Genomic DNA, 20274 nt, shown 5'->3' on the forward strand with positions numbered 1-20274 from the left:
GAGATAGCGTGAGCCGCATGGAAAATGGCAGGATCCCCAAGGACATTTTGTACAGCGAGCTCGTCCCTGGTTATCAGACCCACTGGCCGTCCAAGTCTCCGCTTTAAAAGACATCTGCAAACGCGACATGAAGTCCTGTGACATTGACCACAAGTCGTGTGATTCAGTTGCCAGTAAATCGCTAGAGCTGGCAGATAGCCATAAAGACAGGGCTAAGGAGTGGCGAATCAAAGAGACTTAGCAGTTGGCAGGAAAAAAGACACAAGTGCAAGGAGAGAGCCAACTGTGTAATAGCCCCGACAACCAATTTCATCTGCAGCGCCTGTGGAAGAGTCCGTCACTCAAGAATTGGCCTTTATAGCCACTCCAGACGCTGCTCCACTGACCACCTCTAGATGCTTACCCATTGTCTCGAGACAAGGAGACCAAAGAAAGAAACAGCTTTCAATACAATGGTGTGACTAAGACCTTGCTTGAAATTAGAATGGGAGATAAGTAGGGCAGCAAATCTTGACCATTCTGAACAGATTCCCAATGAGTCCATGCTTTATAATTAAACAGTTTTTCAATAATAAGCAAGTTGCCCTTTTTTTTTGCAATCAGCAGTCAGCGGAGACTCGTTCTGCAAACAAGTTGCCCTTGAAGCATTTAACCAGCCCTACTTGTTAGAAGAAAAATTGAAAGCCATTTCAGTGGGGCAGGGGGGTGGGAAAGAAATGGGTGGTTGTTGGTCAGCACAGACTCAGTGGGCCTGTTTCAGTGCTGTATCTCTAAATCAATAAATATTTAACCACATATGATTTGTAGCAGTAAGACCAATCTTACCTTCCTTCATAAGAATATTTCGGAAAGTACTAAAGAAACCAGCCTGCTGGCCTGCCATTGAGAGAACCTGTATACGTGATTTCACACAGTCGATTGGATAAACAGCAATCCACAAGCAGGCACCTCCAAAACCACCACTCACCATCAAGGGAATAGGACCTTTTGAAATAGATTTGGAGTTAGTTAACTTATACAGCACTATAACCAGATGATGTCTTCATCCCTTTCATGTGTTCAGCTATACTGATTACACTAGTACAATTTTTACATAATTATATAGAAACATTGAAAGTGAAAAATACATTTCAATAAAATATGCAAATGGATCCAAGTTAGTATAATGAAATTTTTCAAAATTGTGTACACAGCTTTATACACCAACTACTCTATCTTGGACCTGGTCAGTACAGCTAACTGCTTTGTGGCAAGGCACTTCCCCACAAGGACAGGATAAGCTGGTGAATTATTCCATAGAAGGTGGCCACCACCATTTTCTCAGGGCAGTTAGCAATGGGTAGTAAATGCTGGCTTGGCCATCCACACCCTGCAAGTTCACAAGTCATAGAATGATTACAGCACAGAAGGAGGCCATTCTGCCTGTCATGTCCATGCCAGCTCTCAGCAAGAGCAAGTCAGCTAGTCCCACTACCCTGCCTTTTCCCCATTTTTTTTTTTTTCTTCAGCTAATTATCCGATTCTCTTTTGAAAGTCTCAACCAAACTGCCTCCACCACACTCAGGCAGTGTATTCCAGATCCTAATCATTTGCAGTGTAAAAATGTTTTTCGTGTTATCATTGCTTCTTTTGCCAATCATCTTAATTCAGTGTCCTTTGGTTCTCAACCCTTCCACCAATGGGACCAGTTTCTCCCTCTCTGCTCTGTCCAGACCACTTATGATTTTGAACACCCCTATCAAATCTCCTTTTAATCTTCTCTGGAGAAGCTGGGACTGTTCTTAATCTATCCACGTAAATGTAGTACTTCATCCCTGGAACCATTCTCGTGAATCTGTTCTGCACCCTCTTTCATATCCTTCCTGAAGTGTGGTGCTCAGAATTGGACACAATACTCCAGTTGAGGCCAAACCAGAGTTTTATAAAAGGTTCTCCATAACTTCCTTGTTTTTGTTCTCTATGCTCCTCTTTATAAAGGCTAGGATCTGATATGCCTTATTACCCACTTTCTCAACCTGCCCAGCCACCTTCAATGATTTGTGCACATCTACAGCCAGGTCCCTCTGCTCCTGCACCCACTTTCGAATTGTATCCTTTTATATTGTTTCTCCTTATTCTTCCTACCAAAATGTATCACTTCACACATCTCCCCATTAAATTATTTGTTGTTATTTTCACAATGGCAAAGAGCAGTAGGTTTTTATTTCCATTCCCTTATCTTGAAGATGCTCCACTATATTTTCAAATTTAAAAAAGATCGAGGGTGTTTGATCAAGTAATTCATTTTATAACCTTAGCAATATTCAGAAAAACAGCAGTACAGATCCTTCAATCTTCATATTCCTGCTTTTCATTCCGTTCAATAATTTGTTATTAACTAGTGTGCTTACATTCAATGTGTTTTGTTTGGGTTATTACATTTTTATAATCCCATTAGCTGTTAGTCCTCCAACTTATCTACCATACTGCTGCTGTATGGCAGCATTTTGCAGCTGGCCACATATATGTAGTCTACCTTTGGAAAAACACATGCCTTATATACTTCAGATAATACAAATGTTATTGCTTAAAGTATATCTGGCCAGTGCTCAATCCACTGTTTTGCTCACTTGCTGCCTTGACTGAAAATTTGTAACCAGTGAAAATACAAGGAGGGAAATTCAATGGAAGAAAAGAAATACTACTTCAGAAATAAAAATAGTAAAAGGGCAAGAACACCAGAGTTGGTTAATGAAGACAGCATTTTATAGCTGCAGCTTCAGCAATCCACGCCATCACCCACAGCCACTGTCCTTTACAGATTCCTTGAAATTATGATGGGAAGTCCCCATCTGACCTGTGTAAAGGGTACTTCCCCAGTAATTGGTATATTTTTCCTAGTTGAAGGCATAAAGTGCACACTATGGGGAAATGGTAGCATTCATAGTGTTTTTTCTGAATTGGTAAAGATAGTCTTCAAATGGCAGTCAGGACAAACCTACAAAGGAAGGTAATTTGCATATTTCTTTCACAAAGCACTACATTCATTGGCTCCCCAATCCCATTTAACTGCTTAAAAACTGAGGGTTGAAGTTGATGTGCCATGTTAAAAATCCAGTTGCTATGTTAAAGTGCATCTGTTGGGACTATTTTTCAGCTCCTCCCCACCTACAATAGGAGGGTACTGCCATGGTATCCCTCAGAAGGGACAAGTGGAAGACTACTTTTGGCCTTTACATAAATTTTGATTTCAAGATTATATTTAGAATTAGGCAATTCCGGGCAACCTATCTTCTAAACTTTATCCACCTAGTTTATTTTGGGACAGTTCCAGGTTGTTTTTTTTAAGACCTGGACATTTAAGGATAAAAAGACTCACCATCAAGAACTTTGTATTCATTGGAGAAAAATCTGCAGCCGAAAATCCTTGACCACACTGGTCAAGCTTAATGTCAGGCATTCCCTGAGGCTTTGTAGGGGGATAGAGGCTCCACCTGCCATCAGAGAAGCTGGAGAAAACTTCATAAGCAAAGACTCCCGACTGCAAGAGTTCCTGGTCCCTAGCCCTCAAAGGGACCTGCCGGTGGTAAGCTTCATGGGATCGGGTGTACCAAACTACCAACTGTAAGAAGTGGGGAACCTTGGGGTTCAGATCAGGATTATAGCCTGGATCCCCAAACTAAAATATTAGGAATTTAGAAAACGTAAATGCTAAGTGAGCCAATTGCAGCTCCTTACCCAATCCCCCATCCTTTAGTCCAGGCACCTTACATCTGGGAACAAGCAGGTGCCTGCCAAAGGCAGACACATAACTTATCTACATTTTCCATGCATAATTTTGTAAATTTGATCATATTTGTTCAAAGATGATTACTGGAGGGCATGAGTTTATTAAAAATAAATGCCTTATCAAGACTAGAATCCAATTGTCCCTTCCCATAAAATTAATGGTATATTAAGTTACATTTTTTTTTTTTTAAAAAGAACAAGGTTATAAAGATACTAGACAAAAAAAAAGAGGATTAAGAGCTATACATAGTAATACTGTAGGGGCCATGGCTAAGACAATGAATCCAACTCATTTTGATTAAAACAATTAGTTGCAAGCTTAGATTACTATGTTTGATTTCTGTTTTTCCACCTTTTAGGGCCAGAAAAGAATATTTTTGGTTGGTTGCGCTTCTTCAGAAGACCGAGTGCACACTGTGTAAAAATAAATGCGCCAAATGGATTTTTTTTTCATGTCATATTTCACATCCGGAGATTGGTACGATCAGTGGGGCCGATCTTGACTTATTTCCATCAGTTTCAAATTGGGAGAGGTGTAAAATGGGCTGCCAACTTGCTACCACCCCTTTACACTGCTGTACAAAGTGAAGGTGTACCTAATTAATACTGGGATTAAAAAAAAAATGTCTTTAATTTTGAATTTGGGCTTTGTGAATACTTTAAGGCCATTATGACCTCCACTAACGTAGAAGGCCTTTGTAATTCAACAGCTGGGCTCAATTGGAATTTACACATGGCTGAGACTTTCATCTCTCCAGTTGAAATATAAGAATACAATAGTATGCAAACTAACAGTCAGCATTTTGGGGCTTCAATTCACATCAGTATCTGCTGGGGAAAAAAAAAAATTCAGCACCACCAGCTCCTTTCCCCTCAGTACTGCTTCAGGAATCCTGCTAGTTATGAAAACTAGGCCAACAGCTACAGACGGAGAGAAAAGAAAATCCTGCCTACAGTATACAGCAGCCAGAATAAATTATTAGGTATAGCACTGTCCTCCATTTTCCCACAGGGCAGACACTGGGAGCAGTGTTTTTGGGGGTAGTAAGCAAGGAGTGCCAGCATCAACTGAGGGAGTGGGGAAGGAGTGCTCGCATGAACTGGATGGAAGAGGGAGCAGAGTGTGAGCCTGAACAGAGTGAAGGGATGGGTGGGAAGTGCAAGATTTCCAGGTTGAATTGAAGGCCGAAGAGGAACATGATCACTATAAACTGAACTGTGGAGGAACAGAGTGTCTGACAGAGAAAAGTGTTAGTAAGGTACATTTTTCTTGAATGAAGGGAAGTGGTTGGATAGAATGACTGTAGATAGCTTTTGGAAAAATTGCATAAAATCCAAATGTTATTTTAATAATTTGTGAAGCATAAAAGTGCATTATTTTTAATGAAAATAAAATTTCTAGGATATACCAATTTCATACTGTAAACATTTTGATTTCTCCCTTCAAGCTTTCAATATAAGTGAAGGAATGTTGGGCGTATCGACAGCTCAAGGATTCAGAGCAGCTTTTAAACTTGTTTTCATGTATCATAGGCTCATAATTAGGACCAGCTTTAAAAGTGTCAGGTTGTTTGGGGCTGGAATAAGCTCCTGAATTTTCTAGGTTTGCATCTATGTAAAAGGTGTCAGGTAGTGGATAGGTCAGACCGTGCACATTTTCATAACATTCAAAAGCTTGGTTTTCTAGACTCTTAAAATCTATTATTTGAATATTTGAGATTTATCTGCCTATACTTTCTGCAGGATTCTGGAAAGGAGTGGAAATGGAGGGAATACATACAGGAACTGGTAATTCTAAGAGACGAAGCACTTGCCAAGGATATTGGGCTCTACAGTCCTGGAACAAAAACATGGGAGCTTCCTGTTGGAATATTCCACCAACTTTGGAACACGCCTCATCTGAAAATGGAAATCTGTTTGTACTGTGAGGATGCATCAGGGAGGTGGCTATTGCAGTGTGCACTCTCACTAAATGTTGAGACAAGGTCATCTCTTCTGAAACCAGTACCTGATCCAAGAATGTTTATTGTAGAGAATGCAAGAATATGTATCCCCCTAATTGGTGATCAACCAAATTAGTCCCACAAAAAAAGGTCCTTGATTAAATAATTAAAAAAGCAATCTTTAGCACTAGCCTACTTCTGGGTCAATGAGACTCTGACACAAACTGTCAAATCCAGTAAGCTTTAAATGGCCTCAGCAACCTAGTCACATTTGTGACCACCTGAAGCCACCTATTTCAAAAAACCTTAAAAAAAGGATATGCACCTTGAAATTTTCATTATTGGTAAGGTAGACTTATCCTACAGTGGATGCAAAAGAAGAATGATGCTCGTCCTTTCAGTTTTATGAACCACCATACTCAATATTATAAGTATCATGTTAAAATTTTGATTTCAGCCTTTTGGTTTCAGAACAATGACTAATTTTGTGAATTGGTCACTTTGAAATTCCTATTCCAACAAGCAAACATTTGGTTAACCCGTTTCTAGCTTGCAATTCTATTCTCTTGTAATAAACATTGCCTCCCACTTGCTTCAGATATTTACCCAGATCATCTTTGGACTGGCCTCCAGTAGTAAAAAGGGTGCGGCTGAGTTCATAACCACCAAAGAAGAAAAAGTAGCCAGGCATTTCCCTCATCAAAGTGCTCGACAGACCTTGGTACATGCCAATAGGGCCTTCAGTTTTCAAAACATTTTTGATCACTGCCCAAACTGTGCTAAAAAGGAGAAAAATATGTACAAATTGAAATTACTATCCAGAATACAGTTGATAGTTTGCTGTTACCAACACCTGCAGCAAGAATTCATACATGCAGTTTTATTGAAGAATATCACACAGCAAAATGTATACATAATAGAAGTGGTTTAATTCCCCACCTGCACACAATTTGCTCCCAGACCTCTAGACAATAACACTTAAGGCAGGCTCTGAGAAGGAAGATTAACACAGCCCCATATCTACCCTCCCCTCTAGTACCATTTCATTTGTTACCTTTCTCTGATGGCCAAGAATCAGAGCTCAACTTCATCATCCCATGATTCAGCATGATGGAAAAATCAATAGCACGGACAAAAAGTTCCAAATAATATAAAGTTAACACTCCTTGTTCTAATGAAATTAGTGATCGGTAATAGCAACCCTGTGAATACATCACAGCTTTGAAAAGGTGCCGACTTTCAAGATTGCTACCACATTAACATGTTTACATGCATTTTTAATAGGCTGGCTCCCAGCTCCCAGTCAGTACTTTGTGCGATTGCCGTATCAAAATCTGCAACGACTTAAAGAAAACCATGCTGTACAGACTTCTATACAGGATCTAGGGGTAAACATTCCTCTACTGACTATAGCAACATCATAAATTTACTTGTGAATGTTTCTTCCATTTGCAACTTCTAATGGAACCTTAAAATGTGTCACTAAGCATAGTAGTCACAGTAATTCTTACAGCTTTGGTGTTTAATTAAATAATTCATATGTCATGTATTCCGGTTGGATATTTCACAAAGAAATGTTTTTAAACCATAAGTGTCCCTGTGGAGAAACAGCAGATATGTACACAATTAGTTATGGTCCAAAAAAAATGTACCACCCTTACTAAATTTGTTAATCTTTGAAGCAAACTATCTACTCAATCTATGGTCCAGAGTCATTAGTTCCACTATGAGCAGACAGCAATGCAAGATAGCTACTCATAACGTTAGCCTTGGACCACAGCATAGGTGTGCAACATTCATGTACACAAGTATACATGCAGAGGTCCTCACCAATCTCTTTCAGTTTAAGTTGTTCATGGGCAGGGGGGAAATCAATACCCACAATCTAACTTTGTTGCATTGTTTTACTAATGTGAGCATTCAGGAGAGTTCATTCAGAAACATTTTAATTTGGCCTTGCAACTAGCTTGCAGTGGTGTGTACTGCTGGCATGCAAGGGGCATTTAGAATAATGGGTGGAAAGCTGCGAGCAAGCGTCCTCTGATTTCCTGATATGTATGGCTTCCTGCCGGTCAGGACCGTCATTTGGTAAGTCATCCCTATACTGTTTGCCAGGGTTCATGTTACTTAATAATACAAGACTTTATAGAAGGGATAAACCCAACTTAGATTTGAATACCACAAGAATCCCAACAGGAGCTTGCACAAAGAAAAGCACTTTTCTCTCTTCCCACCCCTTTAGGTCTCTTTGTATCACAAACCATTCTACTGCTAAATCTTTAGGCAGGTTATCATCTGCAAACATTGCTTTGCAACAGAATGAGATGATTCAAATGGACTTCTCTCTGTGGGAAAAGGGTCAGGTTTCCACTTGGTGTCTTTCCCCCAGCCTGCAGGAGAGAAAAAAAATCCACTCACTTGCTCCATGGAGAAAATATTGGAAAGGAGCTTACTTCTTCTCATTGATAATTTCTGGTAAGTTATTTTCCTCTCCCTCTCCATGTCTTGCTACATCATCTTGTTACATCGTACACTATCCCCAAACAATAGGGCAGGCACGCAACTTGCTCCCAAGCTTCTGCCAGTGTTCTTCTCCTGCCACTCAATAGAAATGGGGGGAGACTAAAGGTGCACACACTTGCTAATTTTCCCCATCTTTCTGATGCTTTTATGAAGCCTGACCTACACACCACAGCTCATATGATAGTGCCACTGAAATCATCTGCTTACTGTTGGGTGAATAATGGACACATACACCTAACCGATCACTCCAAGGTACATCATGTTGCAGCCTCAACACAGCACACCCATCCCAAAATTTAGATATGATTTGTGACAGAAACTCCCTCTCAGTAGGAATCACATTCAGACATGAATAAAAAAAAGCATATTATCTAAATGGCGAGAGATTGCACAGCTCGGAGATGCAGAGGGATCTGGGTGTCCTAGTCCATGAATTGCAAAAGGTTAGTATGCAGGTACAGCACTTAATTAGGAAAGCTAATAGAATGTTATCGTTTATCGCGAGGGGAATTGAATACAAAAGTAGGAGGGTTATGCTTCAGCTATACAGGGCATTGGTGAGACCGCATCTAGAGTACTGTATACAGTATTGATCTCCTTATTTAAGGATGGATGTAAATGCATTGGTGGCAGTTCGGAGAAGGTTCACTAGATTAATACCTGGAATAGACGGGCTGTCTTATGAGGAAAGATTGGACAGGCTAGGCTTGTATCCGTTGGAATTTATTAGAGTAAGAGGCGACTTGATTGAAACATACAAGATCCTGAGGGGTCTTGACAGGGTGGATGCGGAAAGGATGTTTCCCTTTGTGGGAGAATCTAGAACTAGGGGGTCACGGTTTAAAAATAAGGGGTCGCCCATTTAAGGCAGAGCTGAGGAGAAATGTTTTCTCTGAGGGTCGTGCGTCTTTGGAATACTCTTCCTCAAAAGGCGGTGGAAGCAGAATCTTTGAATATTTTTATGGCAGAGGTGGATAGATTCTTGATAAGCAAAGGGGGGGGGCGGAAGGTTATTGGGGGTAGGTGGAAGTGTGGAGTAATCAGTTCAGCCATGAACTTATTGAATGGTGGAGCAGACTCGAGGGGCCGAGTGGCCTACCCCTGCTCCTAATTCGTATGTAAATCTAAGCTGTGTTTTATATGTATACTATAGACTGCAAAGCTACACCATCCACTAGATAGTGGCATGATAAAGCAAACTGGGACAAATTTGCCCCACTCCTCACTTTGAGGGGGTGGGAAGTGGAGATACAGGCTCCGATAATGGATTTTTGAAATGTACAGCACACTTTTATAAAAAGTAGTCAAACTTTAATCTAGATATAAAAGACAGGACTCTTCATGTGACTACTTTTTAAAAAGAATGAATTAAGCTTTTTAAAAATAGGATAATTTTTTTAAAAATGGACGTACCTGGGATGTCCTTTTGCTAGCTTTCCTGAAGATTTCATTTCATGCATTGCTTGGAGGCGACATTTGACCAGTTCTGTTGGGCAGATGGCCAATGAGGCGAATATTGATGCAAATGAGCCAGAAGCTGCTTTCTGTATATCACTGAAATGGCAGATGTACGAATAGTGAAAGGATGGCCAGAAAATTCTTCAACAGTTGAACAAGTTCAGAGCTACAGTGTTTTTACACCCCATTGTATTTTGAAAATGTTACCCCCTGCCCCCCACTTTTGGAATGCAAACTTTGCCAACCATGTACAGTTTACATACTTTACATATTAGCAGCCGTAGGTGTGGGATGGCGGTGTGGCTCTGCAAGTGCGAATCCAATTTAAAGACATCATAGCAGCCATTATTGCGGCTGCCGTTTGACTGAAAGAACGGCTGCTCCAGGAATTAAAGAAGAGAGGCAGAGGGTGCCCCGTCGATTCTCCGATGCTGACTTCGAAGTCCTACTGGAGGCAGTGAGGGAGAGGAGGAAGGTCCTCTTTACAGAGGGTGGAAGAAAAAGGCCGCCCATCCAAACGAAATTGGCATGGCAGCAGGTGGCTGAGATCATCAGCAGGTGTGGTCCGTAGGAAATAGGTCCAGTGCCAGAAAGTTCAATGAAGTGCGTGCTGGCAAGGCGAGTGCAACGCCAGACCTGATCACAGGCCTCTGGGTATTCAGCAATGATACATGGCAGCTTCCTATGTCAGTGAGCTGCTGGCATTGCTCAGAGGCCAGTAGTGCCTTATCTCTCTCTCTTTTGTTCTTGCAGGAGAAAACGGGGTCACAATGCCAGAGAGGGGACTCTGTTGATCCTCATTACCAATAGACCCAATATTTGAGAATCATACTGCCTTAATTGGCTGCTGCCTTCCGTGTGCTCGGCAGAGCTCTCCATAATGTCTGGAAGCCTAACCCTCTCCTCTCATACCACCGTGATTCCAGGACGGTCACGACTCCATGCACTGCCCGAGTGTGTACAGACCAGACTCCCCGCAACCTGTGCGCACCCGATGGCACCTGTGTGCCTAAGGCTGAGTGCTCCTCTCAGCTGTGCCTCCTTTTATGGGCCCAACTAAGTTGATGGGGCAGCCATGACAGGCTCCCCAATGTGTTGCTGCCTCCATACACCTGGTCCGTCCCTGCTCCAAAGTGGCCCTTAACGAGCTTACAAGGAGCTCGTTAACTGGATTAACCGGCCTCATTCCCAAATTGGGCAGGTTTCCAGGGTCCGCCTTTCCTTTTCCTGAGGTAAATAGTCAGCAGCAGGAACAGCGATGCGAAAACAGCACGCTGGCCGGCGGCGCTATTCCTGCCCCATCACTATTTCAGAAAACCTTCACTAACGGATTACTCCTATGAACAGCTCAACATGATAGTAGAAAAATATAAAATGTCAGCAGTACTAAGGAACTGTATTTTCTTTGAATAATTATAAACTATTAGCAGTTATTACTTGATTGGGACTTAACTATATAATAGCATGTTTTACACAAATTCCCTGATAAATATTTTGGCAAATACTAAATGCAAAGATAATTTTTCTGTCATGTCAAAATATACATGAACTTAAATATTGATAGCAAAGATGTCTGTTGGACAAAAGTATACCATCAACAAATTAGGATCAAGAATAATGGATATCTGGGAGTAATTGAGGCCTCCATCATAGAAATTTACAGCCATTTGGCTCATCATGTCTGTGTTGGTTGAAAAAGAACAATCCAGCCTAAAACCACTTTCCAGCTCTCGGTCATAGCCTTGTAGGTTACTGCATCTCAAGTGCATCTCCCAGTACCTTTTAAGTGCGATAAGGGTTTCTGCCTCTGCCACCGTTTCAAACAGTCAGTTCTAGACCCCCACCTCGGGGTGAAACAATCTCTCAACTCCCCTCTAATCCTTCCACCAATTACTTTAAATCTATGCCCCCTGGTTACAGTTCCCTCTGTTATGGGAAATAGGTTCTTCCTATCCACTTTACCTAGACCCCTTATAAAATTTTATCCACCTCAATTAAATCTCCCCTCAGCTTCCTCTGCTCCAAAGAAAACAACTCCAGTATGGTTGAATTTAGAATACAGATGGAGAGTGTGAAGATAAAATCCAATACCAGGGTCCTGCGCTTGAACAAGGGGGACTACAATAGAATGAGGGAGGACTTGGCTAAAGTAGACTGGAAACAAAGATTTTATGGTGGGACAGTTGACGAGCAGTGGAGGACTTTCAAAGCAATTTTTCAAAGTGCTCAGCAAAAGTATATTCCAGTGAAAAGGAAGGACTGGAAGAAAAGGGGTAATCTGCCATGGGTGTCCAAGGAAATAAGGGAGGCTATCAAATTGGAAGAGAAGGCATACAAAGTGGCCAAAAACAGCATGAAACTAGAAGATTGGGAAAACTTTAAAGGTCAACAGAAAGCCACAAAAAGAGCTATAAAGAAAAGTAAGATAGAACATGAGAAAAAACTAGCACAGAATATAAAGACAGATAGCAAAAGTTTCTATAAATATATAAAACGAAAAAGAGTGGCTAAAGTAAACATTGGTCCTTTAGAAGATGAGAAGGGGAATTTAGTTATGGGATATGATGAAATGGCCGAGGCATTGAACAAGTATTTTGTATCGGTCTTCACAGTGGAGGACATTAATAACATGCCAGTAATTGACAAAGAGACGAACGTAGGTGAGGACCTGGAAACAATCATTATTACGGAAGAGGTAGTGTTGGGCAAGCTAATGGAGCTAAGGATTGATAAGTCTCCTGGCCCTGATGGAATGCATCCCAGGGTACTAAAAGAGATGGCGGGAGAAATAGCAGGTGCACTGGCGGTAATTTTCCAAAATTCACTGGACTCTGGGGTAGTCCCAGCAGATTGGAAAACAGCAGATGTGACGCCACTGTTTAAAAAGGGAGGTAGACAAAAGATGGGGAATTATAGACAGGTTAGCTTAACCTCTGTAGTGGGAAAGATGCTTGAGTATGTTATCAAGGAAGAAATAGCAGGGCATCTCGATAGAAATTGTCCCGTTGGGCAGATGCAGCATGGATTCATGAAGGGCAGGTCATGCTTGACAAATCTTTTGGAATTCTATGATGACATTACGAGCAAGGTGGACAATGGGGACCCAGTGGATGTGGTGTACCTAGATTTCCAAAAGGACATCGACAAGGTGCCGCACAAGAGGCTGCTGCATAAGATAAGGATGCATGGCGGTAAGGGTAAAGTATTAGCATGGATAGAGGATTGATTGACTAACAGGAAGCAGAGAGTGGGAATAAATGAGTGCTATTCTGGTTGGCAATCAGTCACTAGTGGTGTGCCTCAGGGATCGGTATTGGGACCGCAATTATTTACAATTTATATAGATGATTTGGAGTTGGGGACCACGTGTAGGTTGTTAAAGTTTGCAGATGACAGTAAGATGAGCGGCAGAGCAAAGTGTGCAGATGACTGTGAAACTTTGCAGAGGAACATAGATACATTGAGTGAGTGGGCAAAGGTCTGGCAGATGGAATACAATGTTAATAAATGTGAAGTCATTCATTTCGGTAGGAGTAACAGTAAAAAGGATTATTACTTGAATGGTAAAAAGTTGCAGCATGCTGCTATGCAGAGGGACCTGAGTGTCCTTGTGCATGAATCGCAGAAGGTTGGTCTGCAGGTACAGCAAGTAATTAGGAAGGCAAATGGAATTTTGTCCTTCATTGCTAAAGGGATTGAGTTTAAAAGCAGAGAGGTTATGTTGCAGCTGTATAAGGTACTGGTGAGGCTGCACCTGGAGTACTGTGTGCAGTTTTGGTCTCCTTACTTGAGAAAGGATATACTGGCACTGGAGAGGGTGCAGAGGTGGTTCACTAGGTTGATTCCGGAGTTGAGGGGGTTGGCTTATGAGGAGAGACAGAGTAGATTGGGATTATATTCATTGGAATTCAGAAGAATGAGGGGGGATCTTATAGAAACATATAAAATCATGAAGGGAATAGATAAGATACAAGTAGAGAGGATGTTTCCACTGGCAAGTGAAGCTAGGACAAGAGGGCATAGCCTCAAGATTAGAGGGAGCAGATTGAGGACTGAATTAAGAAGGAACTTCTTCACCCAGAGGGTTGTTAATCTATGGAATTCCTTGCCCAGTGAAGTAGTTGACGCTTCTTCAGTAAACGTTTTTAAAGCTAAAGTAGATATCTTTTTGAACAATAAAGGAATTAAGGGATACGGTGAGAGCGCGGGTAAGTGGATCTGAGTCCACGAAAAGATCAGCCATGATCTTATTGAATGGCGGAGCAGGCTCGAGGGGCCGGACGGCCTACTCCTGCTCCTAGTTCTTATGATCTTATGACTATCCAATCTTTTCTCATAGCTATACTTTCCCAGTCTGGCGACATCCTCATAAATCTCCTGTACTCTTTCTAGTGTGATCACTATTGATTTTATGCCATGGTTGTATTTAATTATAATTTTCATGCTAGTATGTGTGGCAGAGGTCAGAGACAGGAGTCCATAGGAATGCATGAGAAAAAACACTACAATTGAAAGTTTATTAAGTAATTAATTGTAGTTCATTAGCAGCAGGTTCTGCAGCTAATATATGCTGATTTGTATAGTCATATTATTTTTAACGTACGGTTTTCATGCGCTAGAGTTTGTAGTGATCAGGTCACAAGAATTGTCAGCTCTTTAGCGTAAACGTCGTCCTGCACTGACAAGGGGTATTTGAGCAGTTGGCATTTGCTAATTGATGTTGGGGAGCATAAAATAAGCACCAATACCAGAAAAACTCAAAATTCACAGTACATATATAATAAAACTTTAGTTTAGTTTAGTTTAGAGATACAGCACTGAAACAGGCCCTTCGGCCCACCGAGTCTGTGCCGACCATCAACCACCCATTTATACTAATCCTACACTAATCCCATATTCCTACCAAACATCCCCACCTGTCCCTATATTTCCCTACCACCTACCTATACTAGTGGCAATTTATAATGGCCAATTTACCTATCAACCTGCAAGTCTTTGGCATGTGGGAGGAAACCGGAGCACCCGGAGAAAACCCACACAGACACAGGGAGAACTTGCAAACTCCACACAGGCAGTACCCAGAATTGAACCTGGGTCGCTGGAGCTGTGAGACTGCGGTGCTAACCACTGCACCGCCCAGTTTCCCTACAGTTTTGTCACAACTAATAAAATTTTTGGGTTCAGATGACAAATTACTGTAGTTTTGCTTGTGTTAATATTTGAAACCTTCAACTGGACCTTTGCTTGGTTTATTTCAATCTTGAGGGCATGTAACCCTCCAATGCCATTCTTCTGATCTGCTAGGGCTGCACATCTCTTTCAGTGAAGAGGACGAGGGCAAATTGCTCTCCAACCGTCTGCTTTGGACTGCATTCAACACCTTCAGTGAGTGAACTCCTATGACTACTTTCCCTCCAGTTTGATTTTCGGTGGGCAGGAACCTGGCTCTTCTTGGTGGTTCATCACAATGATAAAAGGCGAGACTGGAAACGTAGTTGAATAGCAGGATCAAACCCATATCTAGCTACACGATGATGACCACATCACCTCAGCTTATCACTCCCATGTATTCGTTATTTAATCATTCTCAGGCATCAGTTTTCTCTTCTGATTTGCTAGAGTCTGGTGTGGGTTTTAAGTGACTCCAAATTCCAGCACCAATTCATTAAACACAAGACGGAGATATTACTCAGCAAGCAACAGAATTCAAATATCAATTCAGTAACAATCACCTGAGATCAGCTTTGCTGTCCAATCCAGACAGATTTCTCACCACTCTTTGGCAAAAACCATAGGACAGGAACAGCACAGCATTTTCTGATATATGAGCCATTAGGGCAGGAGTAGTGCCTTGGTAGAATCCCCGAATGCCATGTTCCTTATATGTCTTTACAGCACAGTCCAGCACATTTTTGTACATGTAAGAAAAGGTCTGCATCTTCACTTTTATAGTATCAAATGGTTGCCCCGTATAAACACAAGCAATTCCACCTGCAAATCACAATGTGCATAAACTTAATAAACAACCTCAGTACTTTGGATGAAAGGTCATCAACTTGAAACGTTAACTCGGTTTCTCTCTCCACAGATGCTGCCTGACCTGCTGAGTTATTTCCAGCATTTTCTGTTTTTATTTCAGATTTCCAGCAGCCGCAGTATTTTGCTTTTGTCTCAATTTTTTGGAATCTATCGTTACACTGTTCCATTCATTCATTTTCCTGGTCAAACAGGCCCTTCTTTCGTTGCTGTGCCTTCAGTTACAGACACCAGCCCACCAAAATAATGGATGGAAAGCTTTTAGCAGGTTGCTTAACTAATATGGGGTCACAAACATGGGTCATAATGGCAGGAGAGAAAAAAGCATATGATTAAATTGCATTTGGCCCAAATCCAGGTAGTTAACTGCTAAAAGTCAAAATGACCAGTTTGGGTCACCTTAGATTTATAGTTTATGGAATTTTATCATGAATTTAGTACTGAATTTATTCCAAAAGGATTATATAACACTGCCAAATACAATATCAGTTTCTCCTCACTATCTCCAGGTAATCTGATGTTGGAGCAACACTCTACCAGTTGCAGTATAACTGGAGCCATCACATGCCTCTAAAACTGATGCATATTGTGGCACTGCAGTGCACAGAAATCAGTCCACTTACTGGCATGAGTTCACCCCCTCAGAGCAGTGAGTTGTGTATAGTTAGGATGAAAATGTCACACAAACCACTTGCTTCCCTCCAATATCACTTGTGTGCCTACACCTGTGCTGGCACAGTGACAATATCCATTTCAGAGGACAGTGGTGTGCCCAACCTTCCTTGTGCAAGTCAGGTAGTGCTATCGATGCCCCTTACTCATGGCTGTGACAATGCAAGTGGAACAGCTGCTCAGTTTCCAGATAGTGCTTTTCTTTTTTTTTAAATTATGCATAATACCAGAAGGCTGAAAAGAAGTGCACAGGTACAAAAAGTAATCAAAGAGACTAATCAAATGTGGGCCTTTATCTCAAGGTGGTTGAAATACAAAAGTGAGGAAGTTATGCAACAGCTGTGGTTTAGGTGTAGGTATAAAGGGATATGGAGCAAAGAAGAGGGTGATGGTTGAAGGTTGTTTTTGCGACTGGAAGCCTGTGACCAGTGGTGTACCAAAGGGATCGGTGCTGGGACCCTTGCTGTTTGTAGTGTACATCAATGTGAATATAGGAGGTATGATCAGTAAGTTTGCAGATGACACTAAAATTGGAGGTGTTGTAAATAGTGAGGAGGAAAGCTTTAGATTACAGGACGATATAGATGGGCTGTTAAGATAGGCAGAGCAGTGGCAAATGGAATTTAATCCTGAGAAGTGTGAGGTGATGCATTTTGGGAGGACCAACAAAGCAAGGGAATATACAATGGATGGTAGGACCCTAGGAAGTACAGAGGGTCAGAGGGACCTTGGTGTACTTGTCCATAGATCACTGAAGGCAGCAGCACAGGTAGATAAGGTGGTTAAGGAAAGCATATGGGATACTTGCCTTTATTAGCCAAGGCATAGAGTATAAGAGCAGGGAGGTTATGATGGAGCTGTATAAAACGTTACTTAGGCCACAGCTGGAGTACTGTGTACAGTTCTGGTCGCCACACTATAGGAAGGATGCGATTGCATTGGTGAGGGTGCAGAGGAGATTCACCAGGATGTTGCCTGGGCTGGAGCATTTCAGCTATGAAGAGAGACTGGATAGGCTGGGGTTGTTTTCCTTAGAGCAGAGAAGGCTGAGGGGGGACCTGATTGAGGGATACAAAATTATGAGGGACATAGATAGGAAGAAACTTTTTCCCTTAGCGGAGGGGTCAATAAGCAGGGGGCATAGTTTTAAGGGGTAGGAGTTTAGAGGGGATTTGAGGGTGCTTGGAATCTGGAACACTGCCTGAAGGGATGAGAGGCGCAGGAACCCTCACAACATTTAAGTATTTAGATGAGCACTTGAAACGCCATAGCATACAAGGCTACGGGCTGTGCTGGAAAATGGGATTAGAATAGATAGGCTTGAGGGCCGGCATGGACACGGTGGATGGAAGGGCCTGTTTCTGCGCTGTATGACTATGACAGGTAGATGGAATTGAAATGCAGATCAACCATGACCTAATTGAATGGCAGAACAGGCTCAAGGGGCTGTCCATCTACTCTGGTTCCTAGGCACCTAATAAAAGGAGAAATTTATGCAAGTCAGGAATACTGATGATTATGTAATACCATGCTTAGATTTTAAAAATCTGAAGATTGTCAAGAGGTAGGAAAACTGCAGGAGGAAAGAAATTCTATCGCTGCCAAACTTTCAAGAATACACTTTGTAGCTTGTAAACCATTGCACTCAACAGTAAGCACCTACTGGGGGTCTGTTAAGGAACTGTAGGGCAAAACAGACAAATCTCTGCTGTTAACCTTTCCACAACCAATCAGTTGCACTTCGGCAGATATTGCAGACAATGCACAACTGGCTTGATCCCCACCCCCTTGCTGGTGTAAGGAAGCAGAGGGGAAAACATTTTACATTAAAAGTAATTGCATGCAGTGCTCTCAACCCTCATCCAACCTCTCATGTTTGGCACCACCAGCCCAGAAAAAAACAAGAGAAAAAGTAAACATTTTCTTTCTGTAAAAACAGTACATAATTGAGCACAGCACAAAATGCCTTGGGGTGAGAGAACAAATGTTTGTGGCCACGATCCTCACATGCTTTGCTCCTGTGGAGAGGTGTTAAGCAGAGACCAGACACTATCCCCCATTCTCCACAATGCAGAGGAAAAGTAGACGGATGATTGCAAACGTGCCTCTTAAGTGCAACATTGGTAACGTCCAGCAGAAGGTTACATGAGTTATATCTCAACTAGAAGACAGACTTGCATTTATAAAGCACCTTTCATAAGCAGAGGCTGTCCCAGTCAATGAAATACTGAAGTGTAGTCACTGTTGTAACAAACAAAACATATCTGTGTGTGCGTTTTTTCTTTAAAAAGTGACAAAACATTACCTGTAGCCCCTGCAGCGAGATCAATAGCACCTTGCACTGCCGGCTGCAGTGCTTTCTTTTCCAGTGGCATGTTGGTCTTTGATTTAGCAAATGGCCTACTTAATAAATCCAAAAGGTGATGTTCTAGGGGGAAAAAAATTTAAAAGTTGAAACGATCATTAGGCTAGTCATGGACATCTGTTTAAGTAATAGCACAATAAACTAACAGCATGTTTGCTTTCCTGTTCAGAGGTCTCATTGACACTGGAACAGTGCAACCGAACCTTCAATCACAGGAACATTTTTGAGCACCAACACAGAACCAAAAACATGTATAGCTAAAAACATTTATTGAATAAAATGTAAAGCCTATAAAATGTGCGAGTTAGGGCATAGTTCTGTCAGCTACTTTGGTACATACAAGTTTATGGGAAGCCAAAACTTCCATGGTCCATTCACAAGTTTTGAGCCTAACTTGGCAAAAGGTAGTTAGTGATCATTTCCACCTTCTGAACTAAATGCAAGTGGTAACTATAAGATGAGTAGCAAATTATGTAATATTGTTAATTGAAGGCAATTATCCAATGTATACAGGGTTCTTTACAAAAGTGAAGGCCAGAATTCCAAAGGTATATGAGGCATCTAGGCTATTACATTATATACAAAGCGGAAGATAAATCCACCTAACTGGAGTTCGTGTTTCATTAATGTATCAGGGAAGGAGAATGACTCAGCATGTTAACATTTCCATTAAAATTGGTTTTGTTGGCAGTATAATTTAGAAACAGTTTATAACAAATTCAGGCTTACTGCATTTACATTATCACATGCTGTTTTCTCAGTTTCTTTCAAGTATTTGCTGCAATAAATACACAGTGGCAACCCACGTCTGGTGTCGAACCAGATCAATTCTGTTGACGACAATGTTAAGAAATAGACGCACTGCCCTTGGCCTATGTCACCTCGTGCCCATTGTACTGAATACATGAATGAGGGTGCCATGATATAGCCTTTAAAAGGTAATATTTAAGCACAAGTTATACAGGATTTATCTTGGGATGCATACTTATTCATACTCCTACATAAACCAAGTTTCCCTTTAAAACTTTGTAACCATTTGATTTTTCAAAATTTGGATATTGTCGGCGATGTGCATTCTTTAAATAAAAATGTTAACATTTATAATTTAAACTACACTAAAAAGGACTTTGATCTGTTTTTCTGTGGAACTATGTTCAGATATTTACAAAAGCAGATAAAGTACTGGGAACTAATGTTACATCAGCAGCCCGTGATATATGGATGGAAGTTAGCATTCACCATTCCAGAAAGGAGATGGAGTTTACATTTATTGAAGATGGTCTACTTTTTAGTCAATTTTAATATATTCCACCCAAGAATTCTTGGTAGTAAATTGCACCCAAGTAATATTTCTACAAGGTGGTGGATATATGGAGAGACAATAAGGATAATTCAGGTCAGTTCTAGCAAATGGCATGCCAGATTTCTCAGGAAGGTTGCAACTAACTTGTGTAGCTGATTCTGAGCAGCTGCTGCAAACCTAGAATACCAGGATGAGTACATTAGATA

General features: G+C 41.3%; 2 protein-coding genes across 10 annotated transcripts in view; one reads left to right on the plus strand and one right to left on the minus strand.

The window, feature by feature from the left end:
• The window catches only part of tpte (transmembrane phosphatase with tensin homology), a 104686-nt gene extending 97401 nt beyond the window's left edge, over window positions 1-7285 (plus strand). For 3 of the 6 annotated variants that reach the window (XM_068033426.1, XM_068033427.1, XM_068033431.1), the window contains one exon: window positions 5512-7282. The gene's annotated coding sequence lies outside the window, so the exon portion shown is untranslated. Of the gene's footprint in view, window positions 1-4127; window positions 4321-5511 lie in introns of those variants that run through there. The other 3 variants (XM_068033429.1, XM_068033428.1, XM_068033430.1) reach the window with 3 other exon arrangements.
• Window positions 1-20274, minus strand: part of slc25a15a (solute carrier family 25 member 15a) — a 37234-nt gene that overhangs the window by 4186 nt on the left and 12774 nt on the right. For all 4 annotated transcript variants that reach the window (XM_068033433.1, XM_068033432.1, XM_068033434.1 and 1 more), the window contains exons 2-6: window positions 18706-18828; window positions 15425-15683; window positions 9648-9788; window positions 6318-6490; window positions 826-984 (exon numbers count right to left, since the gene is read on the minus strand). In XM_068033433.1, coding sequence (XP_067889534.1) covers window positions 826-984; window positions 6318-6490; window positions 9648-9788; window positions 15425-15683; window positions 18706-18775 — 802 coding nt within the window. In that variant the 5' untranslated portion in view covers window positions 18776-18828. The remainder of the gene's footprint in view (window positions 1-825; window positions 985-6317; window positions 6491-9647; window positions 9789-15424; window positions 15684-18705; window positions 18829-20274) is intronic.

This window comes from Heterodontus francisci, chromosome 6 (assembly GCF_036365525.1).
Source record: "Heterodontus francisci isolate sHetFra1 chromosome 6, sHetFra1.hap1, whole genome shotgun sequence".
NCBI lineage: Eukaryota > Metazoa > Chordata > Chondrichthyes > Heterodontiformes > Heterodontidae > Heterodontus > Heterodontus francisci.